A 22,365-nucleotide genomic window follows, 5' to 3' on the forward strand; every position below is an offset into this window, starting at 1 on the left:
ACGACGAGGGAGAGAGACAGGGCGTAAGGTATCATATTATACTACTATTTAAACTGCCACTGACAACCCTAATATTGATACATTTCGTTTTGATTATTGCACATGACTGAAAAAGATTTGAAACGCTCGCCCCAATTTATGACGTAATAAGAGAAATGGTGCGCTTCTTGCCTTTTTGGATGACTGCAAACATGAGGTGTCGTTTAACTTTGAACCTTTCCTCCTCGTCGTTCATGGAAAAGCGCACGTGCTACGCGGCCAACCGCGAAACTATTTCACGAGACCTTTCTCCGCGTGCAGTCGAGGCGTAACTCTTCAGAGCCTCTTTCTTTTGGCAGGGTTAGTGGGTCTAAAACGAGTTTTAAAAATGTAAAGAAGGGAACGACGGTGAGGGGCGATGTCGCAAAGGTGCTGCCAGAGTGGTTCATATCCGACAGGCTATCCGGCACCTAGAACAACTTCTCCGATGCGTCCTCGACTTCCCCGTCGTGCGCACCCCTCTCAACGTCCTCAGCACAGCAGCCGGGTGCCGCCACGTTGAAGGTATAAAGAAAAAGCTAGGAAACGGTTGATGTTACGTAATTAACACTCCCGGTTTCTGATTTTCAGATTTAGAAGTCAGAACAGTATAGTGCCTTAGCAGGTGTTGTAAAACAAAGGTATTTCATGAATGACAATAATAACCATTACAGACATGAAACTTCCTGCACCTCTTAACGTTTTCAAAAATTCATCCGTCAATTACGTCCACACCCCCACCCCCCCCCTCCCCCCCCCCCCCCCCCAAAAAAAAAGCAAGGATTAGTTTAAATTGAGGGAGGCGGACAGAAACTTAAACAACCTCTTTTGCACGCAAATTTTTTTTTTTTTTTTTTTTTTTTTTTACACGTTTCCGAAGCGTTTGAGACGGCAACAAAATATCTATCTCGGAGTTGTTGGAGCCCTTTAAATGTTTGTGCACCAATTCAAACCATGTCGGATTCCGTCCGTCGGTTTCAGGGGGATACAAACATATTGATTTAATTGATTTAGCTTAAAACAAAGCCATTTTCTTGACTTCCGGAATTATGAAAGACATATTTTGCCAATGTGGCACTTGTCTGCAAATGTTTCACTTCACCGCTTTTCATGACGCGGATATCTTTTGATACTCTATCTTTCATTTCCAGAGAATACGTGATAACTTAATTGTTTCTCTAGTGTAGTTTGTTTTCTGTCGGCATTCACAATTTTGAACTGTGTCAGGTACTACGCTGTTGAAGAATATGAATGAATATATGAAAATTCTGTCTTATGCGGTCAACAACTTTAGGCCTGGAATATTAATACAGCAGAGTCAGATTTAGAAAAAGAAATTGTGATCAGTACTAAATTGATAAATACATTTAAAAGAGTCAAGCTAGAGGTTCTAGCGAGTTAAATCAAAATTTTCCAATGTACTTCTTTGGAGCAGAACACGACCATATGTTGAACGAATGCTGCACAGTATAACTTACAAAACTCGCATTGTGACCGCGAGATGCGAAGATTGATTTCGTCAGGCCAAAAAGGGGTGCGTAGGCCGTCCCCTTAATGCTTTCTAATTGGTTTAAATCTCTCGCAGATTTTTAACTGGATGGCCATGTCGGCGGACGCACTCATGAAAGACCTGAACCCCGGCCGCCACCCGGTAGGATCGGTCGAGGTGTGCAAACACTTCGGAAAATTCGCCGCCCAAGTGAGCAGTGGCTTCGTTCTGGAAAACGCCAGAAATGGAAAGGGACATCCGGCGAAGCCCACCGCGGAGCAACTCTACACGTGCTCCCTCGAAGTCGTAAACACGCTCAGCACCAGGTGGTTCACGGGGCTCACAGGTGCGTACGACAACGCTCTGACTGCGCATGTTTGTGCTCTTGTCACGTCTCTAAATTTAAACTTCCCAAACGGAAGTACTGCCACACATTACAAATGTGGAGGTGGCGGATGGTTGGAGAGACTAAACGTTTAATGGGGGCGAACTTATGCCCAAAACGAAATAAAAAATGGTTTTGCGTTGCAGGCGTTGATGTCGGTAAAGCAGCAGGATCGAGCGCTGGGGCGAGACTGACACTCGGACTTGCCACGCGGAGCGCCTCTTGTAGCCGCGTGGGTTTCTGGAACATTCGGGCTAGAACGTTCGGCGCGTAGAACATTCGTAACTCGATCAGACGACAAGGTTTTCGAATTTGCGAGAACGCAAAGTAGAAAAAATAAATAAATGAACATTCCGCTCCCTGGAATCAAACCCAGATCCTCCACGACAGCCAAGCACGATAACCATACGGCTACGTACGCGCTCGCTCAGCGACGCGCTTGGCATTACTCCCCCCTTTTAAAAGCGCATCGTCTTGATGCGACGTGCCGGCAAACAAAAACAGCAAAACAAACAAAACAAAAATAATGGAAAACTACGGGGACTTGCACTACACAATCCTATCGAGCGCAGTACAAAACGCCATTCATAGTCCTATCAATCGTAGTACGGCTTGAGGCGCACGACGTGGACGACTTCCGGTCGTGGAGGGCGGCGCGATGAGGTCCGTGTTTTGTCGGGCATCACACCGTGGTTCAGATCCCATTGTTCCTTCTCGGATCAAGTAATGAAAAGGGCAATCGATCCTGTACAGCGTACGATAAAACTTTAAGCGCTGTCAGTGAGTACGCGGCCATTGATGCTCGATAAAGCTCGCTTTTCGCAATCAATCAATTGTTTTCTTTTCTTCTTTTTTTCGAGAGAAGAAACACATTTTTTTTTTTTTTTTTACTTTAAGATCCAAAGCTGCAAAAGGCACAGCAAAGTCGTCTGACAGGGTAAAAACGGTCTGCGTCCTGTGCAAGTTCCAGCAGCTAGCGCGCCATGCAACACAATACAAACAAATGTAAAAAAAAAAGAAAGAGAGAGAGAAGAAAAAAAAAGCCTACGCATACAGTAACGTGAACAGCAATACAGCACTAGCACAACAGAAATAACAACAACAAAACATTGACCCCCCTCCAAAAAATGCGAAAGAAATACCGTCCGCCTAAATATTCGGCAGTGTATTTGTAAAAAACACAAAAAAAAAACAAAAAAACGACCAATTTCAATTAAAAATAGCAAAAAGGATGCATAAAACATTAAGAGTTTCACCACAAAAAATAATTATTAAATAAACATGTCTATAAAAATTTCGTTAAAATAGTATAATCTTAGATGCATGTTCGTGTCTTCTATTGCGATTATAGAATCAGGAGACGTTTGAAAAATCGCCTTTTATCTAAACACGCATCTCATATAATTAGACTGAATCGACTGAAGAACGACCGATTGGTGCTAAAAAAGCAACCACTTTTCTAAGAACTGGCCGCCTCGCGTGGATTACACTCTGTAGGGGTACCAACCAGACTGGTAACTGTGACCACGCCTGAGCAAGGCTTGACTAGCAGACGAAATCGCAGCAAGAAGCAGCACCCGGAGACCACACTTGCAAACCACTCGGGGATTTCTCGGAGTGCAGGCTTGGTACAGCATTTTAGACAAAATCCCGAGACTGGGGAGAAAAGAGGACAACACAACACAAAGTCTCAATTGAGACTTTGTGTTGTGTTGTCCTTTTTTCCCCCCAGTCTCGAGGTTTTGTCTAAAATGTTAAACTTTCACCAGCTTGTTTGCGCCCTAACTTTTTGTTAGTTAATAATTCAAGATTCAATTGAGACTGTGTTGTGTTTTCCTTTTTACCCCCAGTTTCGATGTTTTGTCTAAAATGTTAAACTTTCACCAGCTTGTTTGCGCCCTAACTTTTTGTTCGCTAATACTTTAAGATGCAATTGAGACTTTGTGATGTGTTGTCCTTTTTTCCCCCCAGTCTCAGGGTTTTCTCTAAAATGTTAAACTGCCAACAGCTTGTTTGCGCCCCTAACTTTTTCTTCGTTAATACTTCAAGATGCAATTGAGACTTTGTGTTGTGTTGTAATTTTTTCCCCCAGTCTCAGGGTTTTGTCTAAAATGTTAAACTTTCACCAGCTTTTTTGCGCCCTAACTTTTTGTTCGCTAATACTTTAAGATGCAATTGAGACTTTGTGTTGTGTTGTCCTTTTTTTCCCCCAGTCTCAGGGTTTTTTCTAAAATGTTAAACTTCCAAAAGCTTGTTTGCGCCCCTAACTTGTTCTTCGTTATACTTCAAGAGGCAATTGAGACTTTGTGTTTTGTTGTCCTTTTTTTTTCCCCAGTCTCAGGGTTTTGTCTAAAATGTTAAACTTTCACCAGCTTTTTTGCGCCCTAACTTTTTGTTCGTTAATACTAAAAGATGCAATTGAGAATTTGTGTTTTGTTGTCCTTTTTTCCTCCAATCTCAGGGTTTTGTCTAAAATGTTAAACTTCCACCAGCTTGTTTGCGCCCTAACTTTTTCTTCGTTAATACTTGAAGATGCCATTGAGACCTTGTGTTGTGTTGCCCTTCCCCCCCCCCCCCCCCCCCCCCCCAGTTTCGGGGTTTTGTCTAAAATGTAAAACTTTCACCAGCTTGTTTGCGCCTTAACTTTTTGTTCGTTAATACTTCAAGATGCAATTGAGACTTTGTGTTGTGTTGTCCTTTTTTCCTCCAGTCTCAGGGTTTTGTCTAAAATGTTAAACTTTCACCAGCTTGTTTGCGCCCTAACACTTTGTTCGTTAATACTTCAAGATGCAATTGAGACTTTGTGTTGTGTTGTCCTTTTTTTCTCCAGTTTCAGGGTTTTTTTCTAAAATGTTAAACTTTCTCCAGCTTGTTTGCGCCCTAACACTTTGTTCGTTAATACTTCAAGATGCAATTGAGACTTTGTGTTGTGTTGTCCTTTTTTCCCCAGTCTCAGGGTTTTGTCTAAAATGTTAAACTTTCACCAACTTGTTTGCGCCCTAACGTTTCGTTCGTTAATACTTCAAAATGCGATTGAGACTTTTTGTTGTGTTGTCCTTTTTTTTCCCCCAGTCTCGGGGTTTTGTCTAAAATGTTAAGCTTTCACCAGCTTGTTTTTGCCCCAACGTTTTGTTCGTTGGTATAGCATTTCTGGCTCGTCGCGTCCCCCAGACACACAGCATTTAAAAAGGCCGCTAAGAGGGCGTAGCGTATTGTGTTTTCCGTGTTGGTTGGTGGAACGTAATTTGTGAAAACTTGCGTAAGGATGATTTGCTACATGGCCAGAAGTTCATGTGCGTGAGTTTCTACCAATAATATAATTCGAGATAAGAAGCAGGGAGCGTGTCGAGCAAGGTAATGATAAAACGGCAAAAATGAAACACTTAAGGAAATGAAAAGTATTATTCTCTTCTTGATGGGTGCCTACAGGGCACCCATCGGACAGGTTGGTATGCGCACCACTGGCAGCTTAAAGTGAAGCAGAGCGCGACTTATGACGGTTCTTGCGTCGTGACGGGTTCTTGGGGCTAATGCAGTCGTCTGATTGGCTGCGCGGCGATAATGCGATACCTCGTCGCACCCTGCCCTTCTCCGGCTGTCAATGACTCCAGACCTCTCTTGGCGTCTTTTAGAGGGTCTCCCGGAGTTCTCTGTCGTCTGGAGAATGCTTCATTCGCTCGTCTTGTGCCTCGGATTGCATCCTTTGGCCCGACTGCGGAAAATCTACCGACGACTGATGACGGAAAACGATTTTCCCGCCGACGTAAGTCAACTCACAGATTGCTTGTCTTCTTGCAATTTGTTTCCGCAATCTTATTGAAAAAGTGAGATTCCAGTTTAGTGTATCTTGGGCCAAATAATTGTTGGATATTTTAAGGCTTTGTTTTATGGATTCATAAATATTTGTTGAAAACTAAGAATAGAAGGTTCCACAATTTCGGGGTCCCCTAAAAAAAGAAGAAAAAAAAACATTCCAGTCAATTAAAGCAGTAAAGGTGGGCTCGCTCCAAAATTGCAAGATTCGAACAGTGGAGAAAATCACGTGAGCGGAATTGTGACTTGTTTTCCCCGAAGTAACATAAAATTTAATAAAAATATTTTAAAAATTGAAAAATTTGCTAGTCAATTGTCTTGCATGCGTGAAGTATTCTAGCATCACAAGCGTTCATATTATCATTTAGCAGCACATCTAGCCTGTTCACGGCGCTCTTCATCAAATAATTTAACGTGTACACTTGAAATGATAAACCTGGTTATCTTCTAGAACATTCTTACCCCCTCCTTCTCTCCCACCTCGCCTCCTCGCCTACCCCTTCTTGTCAGTCCATCCCTGGTCACATGACCTTCCCGTTAACCAATTAGTGCCGATGACGTCACTCCTCTCCCACCCATCAACCAATCAGTGTCGAGCCTCGCGGCCACGCTTTAATTCAGGCTTCACTTTTTGGTTTGACAAAATGCCGAGCATCAAACAAAAGAATGCTTCACGTCAAAATGTTCACGGACTTACGAAGCGAGGACACATGGGCAATACAAGCTCCACACTTCAGGAGCAAAGAAGTCACCTATGATCGGTATGTCAGCATACTACCCAACCCCTAAGAATCATTCTGTATTTTTTGTATATGCTGTCATTTTCTGAGTTCATAATTTAAAAAAAGAGAGCTTGTGTTAGCCCTTTTACCCTGGGGCCATGTTGGTGGCCATGGCGGCCGCAAGAAAAGATCCGAAATCAGTTAATTAGCTACCCAACGAGTTCTCATTTAGTTCTATTTTAAATTTTTATTTCAGTTTATAAAGTAATTCAGTTCCGTTGAAGGAAAATTTAAAGAATTTTAATTGGGATTCAAACCCATGAGGTAAGCGTCCTTCAAGCTTGGACGCGGTCCGTACATAGCTCGCACGATTTTCTTTCGATCGGAGCTTCTCGCAGTTGGCGAGAAGCTGCTCCGATCAAGCTGGGAGTTCCAGCAGGGAAGCCTCGACCGCTTTCTGTAGACACGACAAACATGTGCCCTAACGGGCCGTATTATCTTTTCTTTTCTTTTGTTTTTTTTTCATGCGCGTTATTTTTCTCTAGTTTAGATATAACGACAAAGCGGGTATAGCGAAGTCATTTCAAATTCCCAATCGACTTCGTGATAACCGATCTCGACAGTATTATCCCTCGAGTTAGTTTATCACATTTTCTTTTGAGTATTGTGCTTTTTTTGGTAGTTTGGGGTACATGCACAGTCACAGCAGTGAATTCCCAGATAACTCAAGATTTGTTTTGTTACAGTATACCGATGTTCTCTTGATCGGTGATTAATGCACCGTCGGGTCTGTCCGATGTAGAACCTGTCCCACGAGAGAGGATTAGAATACACCACACCTTCTTGACAGTCAACGGCATGGTGCCGGTGCTTTTCTGTGCAATCTTTCCTACCTTCCCCGATCTTGTTCGTTTTCCTGCACAGAGTACACATCGCTCTGGACCAGGAAAAACGATTTCGACTTCTGTTCTTTTTTCAGTCTTTTTTGTATTATAGGAATTCTTGTGCAAGTACGGAATGACGGACTTTTTTTTTTTGCTACGTGTTCTTGGGCATTCGTCATTGGCTAAACGCTTTTTGAAGTTATTCCGAAATTTTTCGGCCACTGAAGTTAGAGTCATCTGTGGGTAGCCGGCATTCGCAAGTCTGTCTACTTGTTTTAAGAAGCAATTTGATATTTTGTGGCAACAAAGTTTAGAAAGGGTGGAATTAAAGCATGAATTCACAATTCCTCTGTTCACGAGCATTGAATGCGCTCAGCCGAACGAGAGGATCGGCTCATTACTTCTGTGCTCAAAAGCTCAGCATTCATGCCAGGCTGAAAAATACAAGCCTAGGTCTTAAAATCTAATGAAATTGTCAATTAATGCGTTAGTTACAAGCGTGCGAGAGAGTCTTTAAAAATGCTCAAAGTGCGAGTAAATTCGCATACAAATTTCAATTTTTTTGCAGTCTACAGAAACTATATAAGCGTTTACAAATATAAAAACTTCTGCCACTTTGGTGCCCTGTAGACAATCTGCAATTAGCTTGTCATCATTGGCTAAAGAAAGATCACTCGTAATCGGGCCGATGCAGGAACCAATGCATGCTCCTTGTCTTTGGATAAAGATGTCGTTGTCCCACTTCGCAAAAGTTTGACCAAGATGCTCATCAACCAACGAACCCAAATATGCCTTTTAGCAAGCTTCGAGAGTGATACCGATCTCACTTCTCAGAGTGTGAACGTAAATTAAAATGGTGACTGGTGATTTGACTGCGTCGCAGTGAAGCATACATGCCGCAGTTTCCAAGGGCTAACGTGACTACCGCAGTGGTTAACCAGGCTCCCCACTTTTTCACGACGTTGTTCCCACAGCCCGAGAAGAGTGACCTCGTCCAACTGATGCTTCACGCGGCCGCCGAAGCAAAAGCTCAGCCGGGATCTCAACCAGCAAACGATGCACCGAACCGTAAGCACTCGACACGTACTACTAAAAAAAAAATGAAAGACGCTTACAATCCCCTGTAACGCCGAATTAGATCGCAGCTCTTGAGGAGGAGGAGGGAAGGGTACTGAGGGGAGAAAGTGGAAAGTCCCCCACTACTAACTTGGGCGTGGATCGAGGTCTGCTTAACGCAAGTCACAGAAAATGCCCATCTTTGGTAAAACCATCGCGTGTAAATTTGGCGGGAATTTAGAGGGGCAATCTTTCCCCCTAACTTTAGCAGAGAATTGTTTTCCACTAGATTTAGTGGGGAAATTTTTTTTCCGCTAACTTAAGCGGGGAACTTTTTTTCTGCTAAATTTAGCGGGAAATGTTTTCCGCTAGATATAGCGTGGAAATTTTTTCCGCTAACTTTAGCGGGGAATTTAGCGTCATCGTCATCGTGATGACGTCATCCTCATTGTCATCGTCATCGCGCGGTTACGCCGACGGCGACGGCGACGCCGCTCAAGCCGGAAACGGGCGCCTAAGAGCTGCGCTCTAAAATCGAGTAGCCGTAGCAGTGGATGCTCCTCTGTCGCCGACCGCTCCGGCTGACGCTGTTTATCACGACGCAAAAGAACTCTAGCCACACTCTAAACACACTGAACAAGTTTATTGTTTCTCGAGGTCTTGCATGGCGAATTGCTTCTGTTTGCTAACGAAACCATTCGTATATTCCAAAAGAAAAATTCCGGTACGACACCGAAATGGAGTCCAATGCCCTGATCATCCTTATTGCTGGGTAAGTTGGACATCACTCTCCGAGGAAACAAAAAGGCATCTTATCAAAGTTACTGAGCTCCTTTGGTAAAATATGTGCTAACCTCTGCTTCAAAAGTTTCGAATCGATAAAAATTCGAAATTTGCATCATTAGATGTTTATAAACCAGACTCTCTACAAAGGCTTTTTCAGAATATCGATTCATTCATGTGACATACATTGCTGTTCCATCTGTAGGCTGTGTCTGAACTTTCGGGAACCGCGTTGCAGATAATGAAATTAAAAAAAAAAAATTCTCATTTCAGGAGTGTTCCAATCTGCAAAGCATTGAGTTCATGCGCCTTCTTTCTGGCCAAATACCAGGATATTCAGAAGAAGGCAAGAGCAGAAGTCGAAGCCGCACTGGCTCAAGATGTAAGGACAGCCTTTCTTTGTGTTTAGTCGAAACACATCAAAATAATTTATAAATGTTTTGCATTATAGAGAACGCTGATCCAACCTGCACTATTTAAAATCATTTTGCAAGCAACATAATTTGTCTTTCCGTCAGTAATGACTTCATACAAGTTTCTGAGATAAAACTTTCACCATTTCGGAATGGAGAATCAAGGAGATGTTCAATTATTTGTGAAAACAACATTATAAAATGGGCCTGCGGAAACTAGCTTTTAAAATGGAGCTATGTATTAAAATGCGCATTTCTTCGTTCCTCACTCCGCCATTGGTCGTAGCAGAGCGAGCACAGATTCCCTTTCTCTCCTTAGCTAGAGGCCGTCCTCTCTTTTCCGTCGTCTCATTCGTACGATGAACTCTCTGCGCCTCGGTAGATCGACAATTGTATTCAGTGATGCCCCCTTCAGTTCACTCCTTTTAGTTGCAAGGCGTTTTGAAGACAAGAGCATTTCCAGCAAGCGTATGTCCTATATCATAGAATTAATTAAACAATTGATGCGATTGGCGCAGAGCCGTATATGTAGAGAGTTTGGTCAATGGGAGGCGCGGGCAGAGCCAGGGCGTGCGTCAGACTCGGAAAGAGGGTTTGGCATGCTCTCTTGACCAACCAGAAGCCGAAAAGAATCCCCTAGTGGTGGTAGCGAGAAACAGTTCTGATCAAAGGTCTATATGTTCGTATACGGTTTTAAAAAGCGCGTAAGAGTGAAGTGCAATAACTCTTCGTGGTTGAAAATAGGGTGCACGCGTTGTTTTGATCATGATCATGCAGAAAAATGTAAAAAACGAATGCGCCGCTCAACTCTGTTTTGCTAGGACAGAGTGCGACCACTCAGACGGCAGATTCCCGGCCCTCGGCGTACGGATTAAGTAGATTGTTCCGCTAGTCGCACTCTTCCACCATCATTTTAGATGAGCGTGATTGAAACATCACGTGTACCATATTTTCAGCCATCGAGAGTTACTTCAATGAAGTTATCAGGTTTGTTTCTCGCGACCACCGCCAGGGTATCATTTCTGGCTTCTCGTTGGTCACATTCGAATTTCTGAAGACGCCCTGGAACACGCCCAGCCCGCTTTCTGCCAATGGCGCCTCCGCATTTGTCTCCTATACTTCCTAACGAATGGCCAAACTCTCTACATATACGGCTCTGGATTGGCTATACCCGTTCGGATCGGGCGATAGCTTACGCCACCTAGCCTAGAAACATTTACACCCATCCGGATTAAATTTTGCTATAAATATTGCCTCTCGTGAAATCATCTACCCGACGCATGTTAAGTATTGTAACCCTTCGCTAGTGATTCTCGACTAACCTTCGTCTCCTTTTTTTTTTCTTATTGTAATCATTCGTTCCTCCATTCCCGTCATCCTCGCCAGAAGCAAGCCCAACGCTCACACCAATTCTGTTACCCAGAGAGGGCAGGACGTGCATTTAAAAGCCAAACGTTCTAGCGTCTCGCGGTCACTACGGCACGGCGTACGGCCACATATCTCTATCTTTTCAACTTTTACCGTATATGAATCTCCTAGTACTTAATAGCACTCCCCTTCTCGTCTCAAACTGTACAGAACTTCCCCGTGAATCGTCAAACCTCTTTCCCAATAAAATGTACTGCTTTCCCGAGGAGCACAAATTTGGCCTATCATTTGCCAATGGCTGGCGAGGGTAATTTGGCTAGTGGCCAGACAGTGTCCAGCCATGCATTGGTCGATGACTGACCTTTCTCTGGCCACTGGCTATTGGCCACTGGCCATCAGACATCGGCCACAAATTGGGCGATGAATGGCCCTTCGAAAATTGGCCAAAAAGCTATCGCCAGCCATTGGCCAATGCATGGCCAAAATTCGTGCAGCATGGGTTTGCAACTTGTATACGTACTGAAAAACCTGACTTTTTTCCCCTCTTAATTTTTTTTGTTTCTTTGACTTTTTTTTACTGAACTACTTTTCTTTTCCCGATACTAGTGCGTAAGCGTTTAAAAATAAGCTTTCGGGTTCCTTCTGTTAATGTTCTATTCAGATTTTTATGCAAAATTGCTTACATGCTTTTCGTGCCTAACAAGCACCCTCCATTTCAGTTAATCTTTCTTCAAATTTCACGTTACGTAATGCCTTCAAGCTTGCAAAGGATGACAGACCTATGTCTCCCTGTACCCCCTCATTTGATGGTAATTTTGCTACGTTGTCGCCAATCCCCAATCCTCCCCCGCTCCATTTTCTAATCATCAATCCCGATGGAACCCCCCCCCCCTCTCACCTCATTTCCAAGAAACACCCCATTGCCAAAACAACACCCCATTGCCAAGAAATAGTCCAGGCGCCAGCAGTCATTTCCATATACCCCTGACCACTTCATACCTCCACTACAATCCTACTGTGCCTGGAGTTTCCTAATTGCATAATTATTTTCTATTTTCTAATTATATTTCCTTAGTGCTCTTGTAGATATTTCCTTCACTCCTTAAGTCATACCTCAGATATGTTTTCTTGTAAATTGTCTATTCGAACGCGTTGCAGAATGTGTTTTCAGGGGTTGCCTATTTTCGTTGTTAAACACCGTTACTCCTTACCTCTATGAAGTAAGCCTCAGGTCCCAAAATGTCCCCTTTCCTCTCTACATGTGCCAGGTATAGTCCCCACAATGTACTTCGGATATTTGCCATGGGTTCTATACAGAAGGTGTCACAAAAACAAAATCTTCAGGTGTTTTGTTTTTCCCCTAAAAATAAAACTAGGCACGGTCGAACGCTTATTTTCCACCCAAATATGTAGCGCTATAGGTCCGAACCAGATTTCAAAGTTTCACCACTAGCCGTTATCCTAATAAAAGTTATAAGGGATCGCTTTGAAAGTTTTCAATGTGAAAATGGCGGTCGACGCACCTCTCCAATACATAGAACTCTATGGCTCCAGAAACCGAAGACGGGCCAAGACGGGCTCCATTTTCCCATTGGAAGTTTCAGGAAAGAACAGAACTTTTTCATAGGATATCGGTTAGTGCTGAACTTAGGCTTATGGTTCGGACTTCTAACGCTGCATTTGGGCGAATAAGGGACGTTCGGCGAGGCATAGTTTATTTTTGCGTTAAAAAACACCCTGGAAATATTTCAGGGGGTACACCCTGTACTATGACCCGTTACGAAAGTGCACCTCTGTTAGAAGCGGTGTAGTTACTGCATAATGGCGGGCACAAGCGCTACACTCTAAGAAAAAAAGGAGGAGAAAGGTAGCAACAGCGACTGTTCCTCCTTGTTGCGGACAAGTTGCCCAGAGAAGGGAGGAACGGCAGTTCGGATGAATAGAGGAGAACGCGTTCCTCCTTGTTGAGTTGGCGCAGGGGTAAAACATCGCGCTACTGACGAAGTGGTCAAAGGTTCGATCCTCAAAAACGCGGACTTTTTTTTTTTTTTTTCGTTAAATTTTTTTTTAATGTTTATTTACCAAAACACACATAACCAAACCCAGACCGATGAAGGAAAAATTAAAGTCCTTATTATTCACCGAGACGTTTTCCTCCTTCTCCAGGCAGACCGGAGAAAGCTTTCGCCCTCCCGACCCATCTTCTTTCGGTTTCGTTTTTTGAGCACATCGCGCACGTTGTTTAATAAATTAATGTTGAGTTGATTGAGCTTCAGCGGCAGCGAAGGCCGCCTGTAATTCCGTCTTCTAGTCCAAACGTACAGAACATTTCGGTTGCATTGACGTTTTTACCACTAATTTTATCAAACGAGCTAACGAAGCCGCTAGAAACAGCGAAGTTCCGGAGCAGTGCCAGCAGCGCTACATACACTGGGTAAGACGGCCGTCTCCGATTTGCGGGACACACGCGGAACGCGGAACTACAGCAGCGAAACCACGAGGAACTGTGTCGACGTTTTCGACGTTATGGAAATCGCGGGAACTGCGTCCAAGGCAGGCAGGTTTTCCTGCCGGCTGCCTGGGTGCCTTGCCTTCCCTGCTGAGTTCGGTTCTGTTGTCCCGTGCCGAGTGCCAACCGGCATTCAACGTGATTCTGTATTTCTGCGTGTTAGCAACATCGTCAACGTGGTTCTGAATTTCTGCGTGTCAGCGACATCGTGATGGCAGTGTTGTGGGTTGTGAACAGAAGACTGGAATTATCGCCGATGTGACCGTGTGTTCGCGTATCAGTGGTGTAACAACAAGATGAGATGACGTAAACTGTCGGGCATTGATGCCGCTGGTCGGGCCGTGAATGGAGGGGGCGGGGTGTCGCAGGATGACATTCCGCTTTACATTAAAGAGTTTAAAACCACTTGAGGGATCAGGTGCAGTCGATCGACGTGTGGATGGTCATGTTGGAACGCTGGTCTGAACGGTAAGCTCCTATCGTACAGTGGCCAATGTGACTGTCGGTCCCCGAGAGCGATTGCGCTCTGGAGAAAAGACTGAACAGTACGAAAGTACGTATATTTACAATGGAAGTTTAGCATAAAAAAAGGTAAAATCCAAAAAAAGAAAACTCTATCCTTTATTTTACTGTTTAAATATATTACGGTTCCTGTAGAAACTGCCCTCCAAGTGGCGCGCTGGGATGAGCGCTAGACGTTTTCGAGCTCGCAACGGCGTAGCTCGGTACACTTAACAGTTGCCGCAAGTCGCGGCTTTGACTGCATTCAAGTTGATCGAAAAGCGATTTCTCTGCCCGTGAAGCATCACTTCCAGCTGAGTGAATATCCGCTCTACAAAGATTAATTCAAGACGGCATTTGCAGCCGTGCGCGAACAGCACAAATAGAAAAACAAACACTACAATATAAATACTGGCTGCGAAGGGCCGTGCGGGAAAACAAACTCATGGCTTCGAACCACATTGGAGCGGCTTGATTTATTGGCTTTCAAATAATTACGGCATGATCGAGCGTTTTCTTTTTAATAAGAGATTCATCCCCTGAGCCATTAAAAGTAGTCTCAGATGTATGACATTGCTGGAAAAAAATTAACATGTTCGGAATATTTTTTATTGCTTAGGGAGTCACCGAAAAATTCCGTACGTTCAAAACGACCAGTATAAAATACGGAAACGCAGGGCTAGCGTGATCGGGGTAGTGTGCGGTTGTATTGATGTTTGTATGTGCGATGCCTGTATATGCGCTCAATATATGTTCACCTGAAGCTTGTAGTGTGCGTAACGTGTCTACATGTGTTAGAGGACCCCGAACAAAAAAAAAACGCAATTGTAGCGTAAAAAAAAAACTTTTTTTGTAAAACATGAATTGGACGGTACCTAGCGCCACCTAGCCTAGCTACTCGCGATTACTCTGCTTGACCCTGCCATCTGGTGGCAAGCGATTTAACATCTTTTTACGCTATGCGGCTACGCCATAATTTCGTGCTACCGTGCTGAGATAAGCCAAGAGGTTGCTTCGGATTTGCTTTTTTTTTGAGAGCGGCTTTTGGTTTTGCGGGCGAATGGTTTTCACTCCTCCGTGATGTGCGGTTGACGCAACGGTTGACGAAGGAATTGTGGCAACCCCCGGTCACAGTCCGAGTTTCGCGGCGCTGACATTAGCGTCGCCACCATCAGCGGCGCTGTGTATAGCGTCGCCACCGGCAGCAGCGCTTGGGTGGTGGGGGGCTCTCATTAATACAAAAATACAAATATAGAACTTTGTTCGCTAACACTAATTTCAACAAAATGTCTTCACCGAACCATGAAAATAGAATTCAATTTATTTTATATATTTCTTTCTGTTTGTTCTGTTTTCTGTCTGAAACCAAAACTCTAAACCGACCCGCTGGCCTCGCCGGCGTCCTGGGCCCTGGAAGCCCTGGAAGGCGCCGTTGCTCACGCTGCTCCCCTCGCTATACCCTCGCCCAAATTTCAAACTTCGTAACGGCGGACGGCGGTATCGCGTGGTTTTGTTTACCCAAGGGTGCCCGTGCGAGCGTGGTTTCGCTCTCCGGCGTTCCGCGCGCCTGTCGAACTCGATGGATATTTTGGTGCAAACTTTCAGAGACTATTGAGAGGTGTATTTTACGTGGCCATATCCCAATGGTGCACGAACAGCGCAAATTCCAAGACCCACAAGTTTTTGTTTGTTCATTTTTTTTTCTCAAGAAAAGACAGGTGAGTATGTACTCAGTTTTATTTGCTCAGCGAACTTACCATTAAACTTTTGCTGCCCGTAGCTCTTAGTTTGCGGTTTTACCGTACTATAGGCAGGCTCGTTCTCGCAGTAAAAACATATCGCCCCGAACAAGTACGGTTTTCATGAAGTTAATGGTATACACTTAGCCCCACTTCGATTTGTGCACAACTGCTTATTTAAAGTCCAACAATTGGGTTTAATCTAGAAAATGCTCTTTGGCGGTCCTCGAGCAGACGGAGGATAATAAAAAGAAAGAATGAGGCTTCCTATATATTAATTTGAAGTTTCATTTATTTCTGCATGGTTCCGGGTGCGACAACGGCATTATGTCATTAGTTTATTCTCTGTAGATAGACATTTGTTTTGTTTTTAAATTAGTTTAAAATTTTAAATATCATGACCACATTGTCATTACAGATCCTGGGACATATGGAACGAGCATTTGAACGTTGTCTCAAGGAGGAAAAAAACTTCGGACACTTCGTGGTTCCCAACCAGTTGTACAGCCTGTTGAGTGCCTACATTTTTCGAAGCTTTATTTCACATTTTCATCTCGGTTGCATGAGAAGCTATGAATATGTAAAAATGAAGCTAATGATTGCTGGGGGCATCGTAAGTGGCTTATGTTTTTTTAAATCAGTGAACATGCAACTTTACTTTCAGTAAACAGCTGATCCAACTTGGCATGTTGAATGCATAATTATGTGGGTCAATGTGTACACTTGTAAAGATATGCGTTAGTGACAATTCCGAAGAAGTGATAGTGATAAAATTAGTGATAAAGCCCATTCCCAAGGTGTGCGGAGGCGCATGTAATAATGAAGTGATGAGATCGTCCACAGATGAGAGGTGCTGGCGACCTGAATCGGGTGCTTGTGGGCGAGGTTGACGAAGTGATTTTGTCAATGTTTTATTTTTGCGCGCATGCAGGTGCAGTGCTCTACTTAATTCCGTTTTAGCATCTGTGCAATAAATATGCCTCGAAATATTTCGGTACGTCGCAGCTCTGGATTCCTTACTGGACGGCGGGACGCCTCGAAACAGAACAACGAACACACACGAATACGCACCTTATACAACTGAAAGCCAAATCGCACATCGTATATTACGTTAGGGACTTTTAGCGAACTGTTACCGTGTTCCGCGTACCGCATTATCGGGGCCTTTGAAACATGCTTTATAGGCGCGCACACGGAGTGATACCGTGACAGCGGGGCGCGCACTTAAAAGCATGCTTCAAAGGCTCCGATAGTGCGGCACGCGGAACACGGTTTGTTAAAAGTCCCTATTATTACACTACCGGGACCGGGCGTGGTGCTCAGGAGCCTGGATCCAGGCTCCAACACGATCCCGAAGCGATCCATACGAGAACCACCCTGCAAAAATAAAGGGGCGCCATGTTGGATTCTTTACGGCTTGGCTTAGAAACGGCTTCAGAGCGGGCTACTACGTTCCAAACGTGTATATAAAAGTCGGTTTGAAAAGTGAGCCAGATATTTTATTAATAGCATGGTTAGCTCTTAATATAATTTTACAATTTACCGAATATAAAATGATAAGTTGACTCGTTCAAGTAATGAGAGCCCCCGACCACGGACGAGGAATTCGGCGCTACTATACAAAACTCGACTCCATTGGGCCTATTGAAAATGTCCGGGGGTTGATTGTGGCTCGAGGAATAGCTAAGGTAAGACATAAAGTGCGCGAACTTGGTGCCGGTTGTCTCCGTTGAACATCGCACTGCTGACGATGAGAAGACTGAGTGACTGCATGCATTCGAAACGCAAGTTTCTTTACCTGCAGGGGTAAAGAAACTTCGGAAATAAATACAGTTCGCGGAAAGCTCGTGTTACGTTTTTATTTGGTGCTCCTCTCGCTTCGTACAATAGACTTAGTGTTCTCGTTAAGCCTTACCGAGCTCGATTTGCTCGATTCGTGGCTGCCATAATGAGATGCAGTCGACGGAGGAACTTTTGCTCCCCTGCTTAAGGGACGAAAGTTTCTCTCTTTCTGAAGGAACATATGTGTCAAGAGCGTTCCTCCCTTTAGGGAGGACTATACTGACCCTTTTTTCTAAGAGTGTAGCTTCTTGCCTTTCATTGCCCCTGCACTACATGACTACACTCTTGCAGCGGGAGTAGCTACGCGCTGGCGCCAGTTGCAGGTTCCGGGCTGTCGGTTGGCGAACGAAATGTTGCCGCGTTTACTAGATAGTTTTAGAATAACGTAAACAATTTTAGCGCACGTTAGCGGTAACTTTAGCACTTGCGTTAGAGCGCACATTACGAAGGAGAGTTTTAGAATAGGATTTCTCTGCAGCGACGCAAAACCCAAGTATTGATTAAATGTAAGAATTTGACGCGAGCGGTCCACCGGTTGTGTCCGCTCACGACGCCTTGGCAATACCTAGAGCTCTCTTATACCTATACGCCGAGAAGCGTTGGCGCGTCGCAAACAGCAAGTTAACGGTGTTCGCTGTCCACTTTGTCAGTCCTTCCAAACCTTTCGTGGCATGCGCCTCACATAGAAGTGCAATGTCGTCCTATTCAAAATTGAAGTTGCCAGGATGCCGCCGACATCGCGCTCATGACGGCGACCAAGCAGCCGCTGTCCTGTGGAAGCCGCCATTTTCTAATTGCGCTCGTCTTTGGTGGCAACTTTTTGCGCATCATGAATTGTATGTGGAGGAACGCCCAGACGGCAAAAACTCTTTCCATACGTAGCCAATTTCTGAAGAATAGCTTACGTAAGCATTTGCACGGAAAACATGTAAAACATTTGCGTACGCGATTATAAAGTTTCTTAGTAACTACCGCTTCACAATAAAAGTTTCACCGTTAGCGCAATGGTCGAGTATTGCACTCGTAATCTTAGGGCTGTGGTGAAGATTCCCTTTGGAGGACTTTCAGAGTTTTGTTCCGTCGTCTCATTTTATCAACTTAACAACTATCTCGCGCAGGTGCCTTTGTTTCGCGCAGTTTCGCGTAACAGAGCACAGCATTCTTTGAAGGGGAGGAAGGAAGGGGGGGGGGGGGGGGTTCGAATAAGATGTTATCGCATTTCAAACTAGGATATATGCGTGCAACAAACACATTCTTTCAGCATCGTTCTGTGTTTCCCTGTGCGTAACAGAACAACAAAACTTGTTTTCTAGGGTAAGCTCACTTTCGACAACATTTCGGCCATGCGGTATTTGAAGCAGGTCCTTCTGGAATCTCTCCGTTATACATCGTCTGCATTCGGGTGAGTCTTCGATTCCCTCTGCGCTCTTTGTTCCCGCCGTGAAGCCCATTTAACCTCCACTTGCGCTTCAACTGGCGGTGGTGCACTGAACAGGGAAAGTCGCCGCGCCAAGAACCTTGGATGCCACGGTTGCTGCTCGGCGTAGTACTTTCCCTCCGAACACTCGTTGAGCCAGCTTCGGTTTATGGCGCTGCTGGCTCAGTGAACAACGGGGAAGCCAAAAGGTTCCAAATGTCAAGGTGTAGTCTGCGTCGTTACACAGAGCATGATGTCCACATGTGAAGCGTCATGTTCAGTGTCGCACCGTAAAGGTAACTTTCTGACCGAACTTATCGTCTGGATTTGCTGAATTTGCTTGTTTTTTTCTTCTTTATTTTTTTTTAATCGTAGCGATTGGCTCTTTTCTTACTCTGCAGGAGCGTGAAGAAAGCAGTGGATATATTTTTTTTTAATGGCTTATCTGTGAGCGAGTGTAGACCAGTTCCAATAATCGCCTTTTTGCGCTCCGCCATCTTTGTCTACTGGGCTGCAAAGATATTGCGTGCGCAGTAGCTCTCTTCTGCGGAGCAACAAATGTCCCAGACGAGTCCACAGCCCACGGTCTCGGCATTCTGTGCATATTTAATGAGCGCTAGACAGGTGTATGGAAGCGAAAAGTCTGCAGAGCGTGCAGTTTAGAAGTAGAAAAGGATGCACTCCCAAAGCTCGAAACCCACCAAACACGCCTCTTAAAGTTACTGCTCCGGCCCTCAAACGTTCGGTATCAATTTTTTTTTTTTTTTTTAGTCGGCGGGGGGGAGACGTTTTACGAGTAAACAAAATGTATGCAACGAAGTAAGAGTGCGTGTTTTCCCCACTTTCACTTAATGAGCAAGTGTATAATTATGTACAAGTTAAAATAATTATTTTTCTGCTGTTCTCAGCAAGAAATGTTTCGCTTTTAAGTCTCGCTGGGAAATTTAATTGTGCTATTATTTACGCTAATTTCATTTGCCCCCTAAATTTAGCGTAGAATTTGCGTTACGCTTCGTCGCGCACTTGATCTTTGGGGTTCATTTTTTATTTTTTTCAAAACCCTTAGCCCCGTACACGTCCTGTGTAAGAGACAACGCGAGGCATGTTGGTAGCCTTGAACTCTCAAGTGGACAATCGGGCATCGTTGGGTCGCAGGAAACACACGTGCGGGAAACAGGCAGCTCGAAGGATGGCCGCAGTTGTCGCATTCCCTTTTCTATGCCGAGTTGATTATACATCCACATTCCGTGCTTTAAGCGTCTGTTTAATTATAAGGCTTTTTGTTGTTTTAGGCGAATCCATAAATGTGTACGCAAGTGCGCCGTCATTAAAACAGATGCGTATTATGTCGTAGTCAATTCTCCACGTGTGAAAGCTCTAACTGTGTCATTTCGAAGAGTTGTAGGCTTTATTGTTCCGTTTGAGTTTTCCAGCGAAGTCGATTACATTCACGTGCCAGTGTTTTGAGCATCTGCTCATCGCAAGGCTGTTGCCTGTGTTGAGCTCGACGAATCTATGTATGTGTGCGCAGGTGCGCATCGCGCAAAATAGATGTGCTCTTTAATTCGGATGAAATCCTCTACCTGTCGAAGATACAACCGTCTAATTTCACGCGTTAGGGCCTATGGGCGACATGCTCGACGATGATTCATTTAACTGTCAGCAAACATAAAGGAGGCAATGGGGCCTGCGTCTCGTTTAAGTTTGCCAACTGGAGTGACCGAGGTGCGTTGGTATACCCAAAGATATATAAAAAAAAAGATAGGGATAAGAAATGTGTATACCACGGTAAGACCATCCAGTATTTATCTTCAGGTATAGTGCCCGAAAACCATTACAAAATCTTCCGCATTAATGAGTTCTAAAACCTACCGAGTTGCGAATAAAACAACTTGTAACGACTGACGTGTGAATTCCTTTGCCAACGTTTATAAAAAATATGCCAAGTTCAGCGCACGCAATGTTGGCAGACAGTAATCTAATTCCGCCGATATCGCTGAGGTGCACCCAAAGCTGACGAAATATGAGTGTCAGAAAACAATTGCGCAGTACGAACATGCACAACGTCATCGATCATAATGCGAGAGGCTGTTAATTCTTCCTCGTGCTAAAAAGAAGTTAGGAGAGCTGAACTCAGGAAACCCTGAAATTTGAAGACGACTATTAAACATTTAGTTTCGTTGTCGTCCCTGTTTGTCGCAGATGTATTTTCGTGACGCTGCTTTTGTGTGCGTGCTTTTTTTTAGTCCAATAATAACGCCTTGCCATATATTATTCTATATAAACTAAGTCATCTACCGAAAGCTTGCGTGCATTAACAATGCAACAGGTTTTACAAAGAGCAAAATGTATGTAAATTAATAATCGTTTTCCGTAGAAGGAAAGAAATGGGACCTCAGTGCACATCCATGTTTTTATGGGCTTTGAGGCAGACTATTCTGAACAAGGTTTTCTTGTGACTAAATTTCAATCTGGTTTGTTTGCCTCATCAATAGACTATAGTGTTTGTTAATTATGTGAGTACAATGAAACATTTCTGGTGAAATACAGAAGGATCTTGCTTTTTAACAATATCGACAGTGAGGGAGTTCCAGTTTGAAATAGACAGCGCAAGTGGTGACAGTTTTGACCTATTAATGCGACCGAATATTGGCTCAACCTTCAATGAATGATCATCACGTAGGGAAATATATGAGGAAGGCTTGCAGTACATCAGCATGAAAGATGGCATGTTATAATATATTTCATGAAATAGAGAAAGACGAGACAGTTTGCGATGTACATCGAGTGAAGTTAGGTTTAAAAGACCCTTAAGTTGAGAGACGCTGTTTCTGAAAGAATAGTTACGATGAATTAATCGCGCTGCCCTGTTTAGAATTGACTTAGCCTATTGATCAGGTAAGATTGGTGAGGTTCCCATATAGTGCTTGCATATTCAAGTCTAGATCGGACAAGGATTTTGTATGCCATTATTAGCTTTACATCCTGTCGGGCTTGGCAAAAATGGCTCCGAAAAAAACCTAGAGTTCTAGATGATTTGTTAAATATGTTATCAATGTGAGTATTCCAAAACAGGTCCTCCGTGAAAGTGATACCGAGGTATTTATAAGAGGGGACAGGTGAAAAAGCAACAGAGTTGTAAGAGTAGGATGGAATATACGTTTTTGAACGATTATAAGAGACCATATTTGTTTTCACGATATTAGTATTATTTGTCAAGTTAAGCATCATCCCGGCAGAATCTATGCCCCGATGGAGGGTTTCCGAGTCACTGGGAAGGAAAATTCTGCGGTATATTACACGATCGTCTGCGAAAAATCTTACGAATGACGAAATTAGCGGAGGTAGGTCATTAATGTAAACCAGAAAAAGCAAGGGTCTTACGACGCCCGACTACCCGATTTTACTTAGTACACCCCATTTTAC

At 43.9% G+C, this 22,365-nt stretch overlaps 1 protein-coding gene across 1 annotated transcript in view; it reads left to right on the forward strand.

Annotated features, from left to right (window-relative positions):
- The first annotated feature begins 1,607 nt into the window (after nucleotides 1–1,607).
- The window catches only part of LOC8024028 (lithocholate 6-beta-hydroxylase), a 31,452-nt gene continuing 10,694 nt past the window's right edge, over nucleotides 1,608–22,365 (forward strand). Inside the window, exons 1-6 of the mRNA XM_042293409.1 lie at nucleotides 1,608–1,853; nucleotides 5,525–5,655; nucleotides 8,286–8,379; nucleotides 9,082–9,139; nucleotides 9,424–9,532; nucleotides 18,836–18,924. Of these exons, the coding sequence (XP_042149343.1) occupies nucleotides 1,616–1,853; nucleotides 5,525–5,655; nucleotides 8,286–8,379; nucleotides 9,082–9,139; nucleotides 9,424–9,532; nucleotides 18,836–18,924 (719 nt within the window). The 5' untranslated portion in view covers nucleotides 1,608–1,615. The remainder of the gene's footprint in view (nucleotides 1,854–5,524; nucleotides 5,656–8,285; nucleotides 8,380–9,081; nucleotides 9,140–9,423; nucleotides 9,533–18,835; nucleotides 18,925–22,365) is intronic.

The sequence above is a fragment of the Ixodes scapularis genome, unplaced genomic scaffold (assembly GCF_016920785.2).
Source record: "Ixodes scapularis isolate PalLabHiFi unplaced genomic scaffold, ASM1692078v2 PGA_scaffold4__175_contigs__length_147842914, whole genome shotgun sequence".
Lineage (NCBI taxonomy): Eukaryota > Metazoa > Arthropoda > Arachnida > Ixodida > Ixodidae > Ixodes > Ixodes scapularis.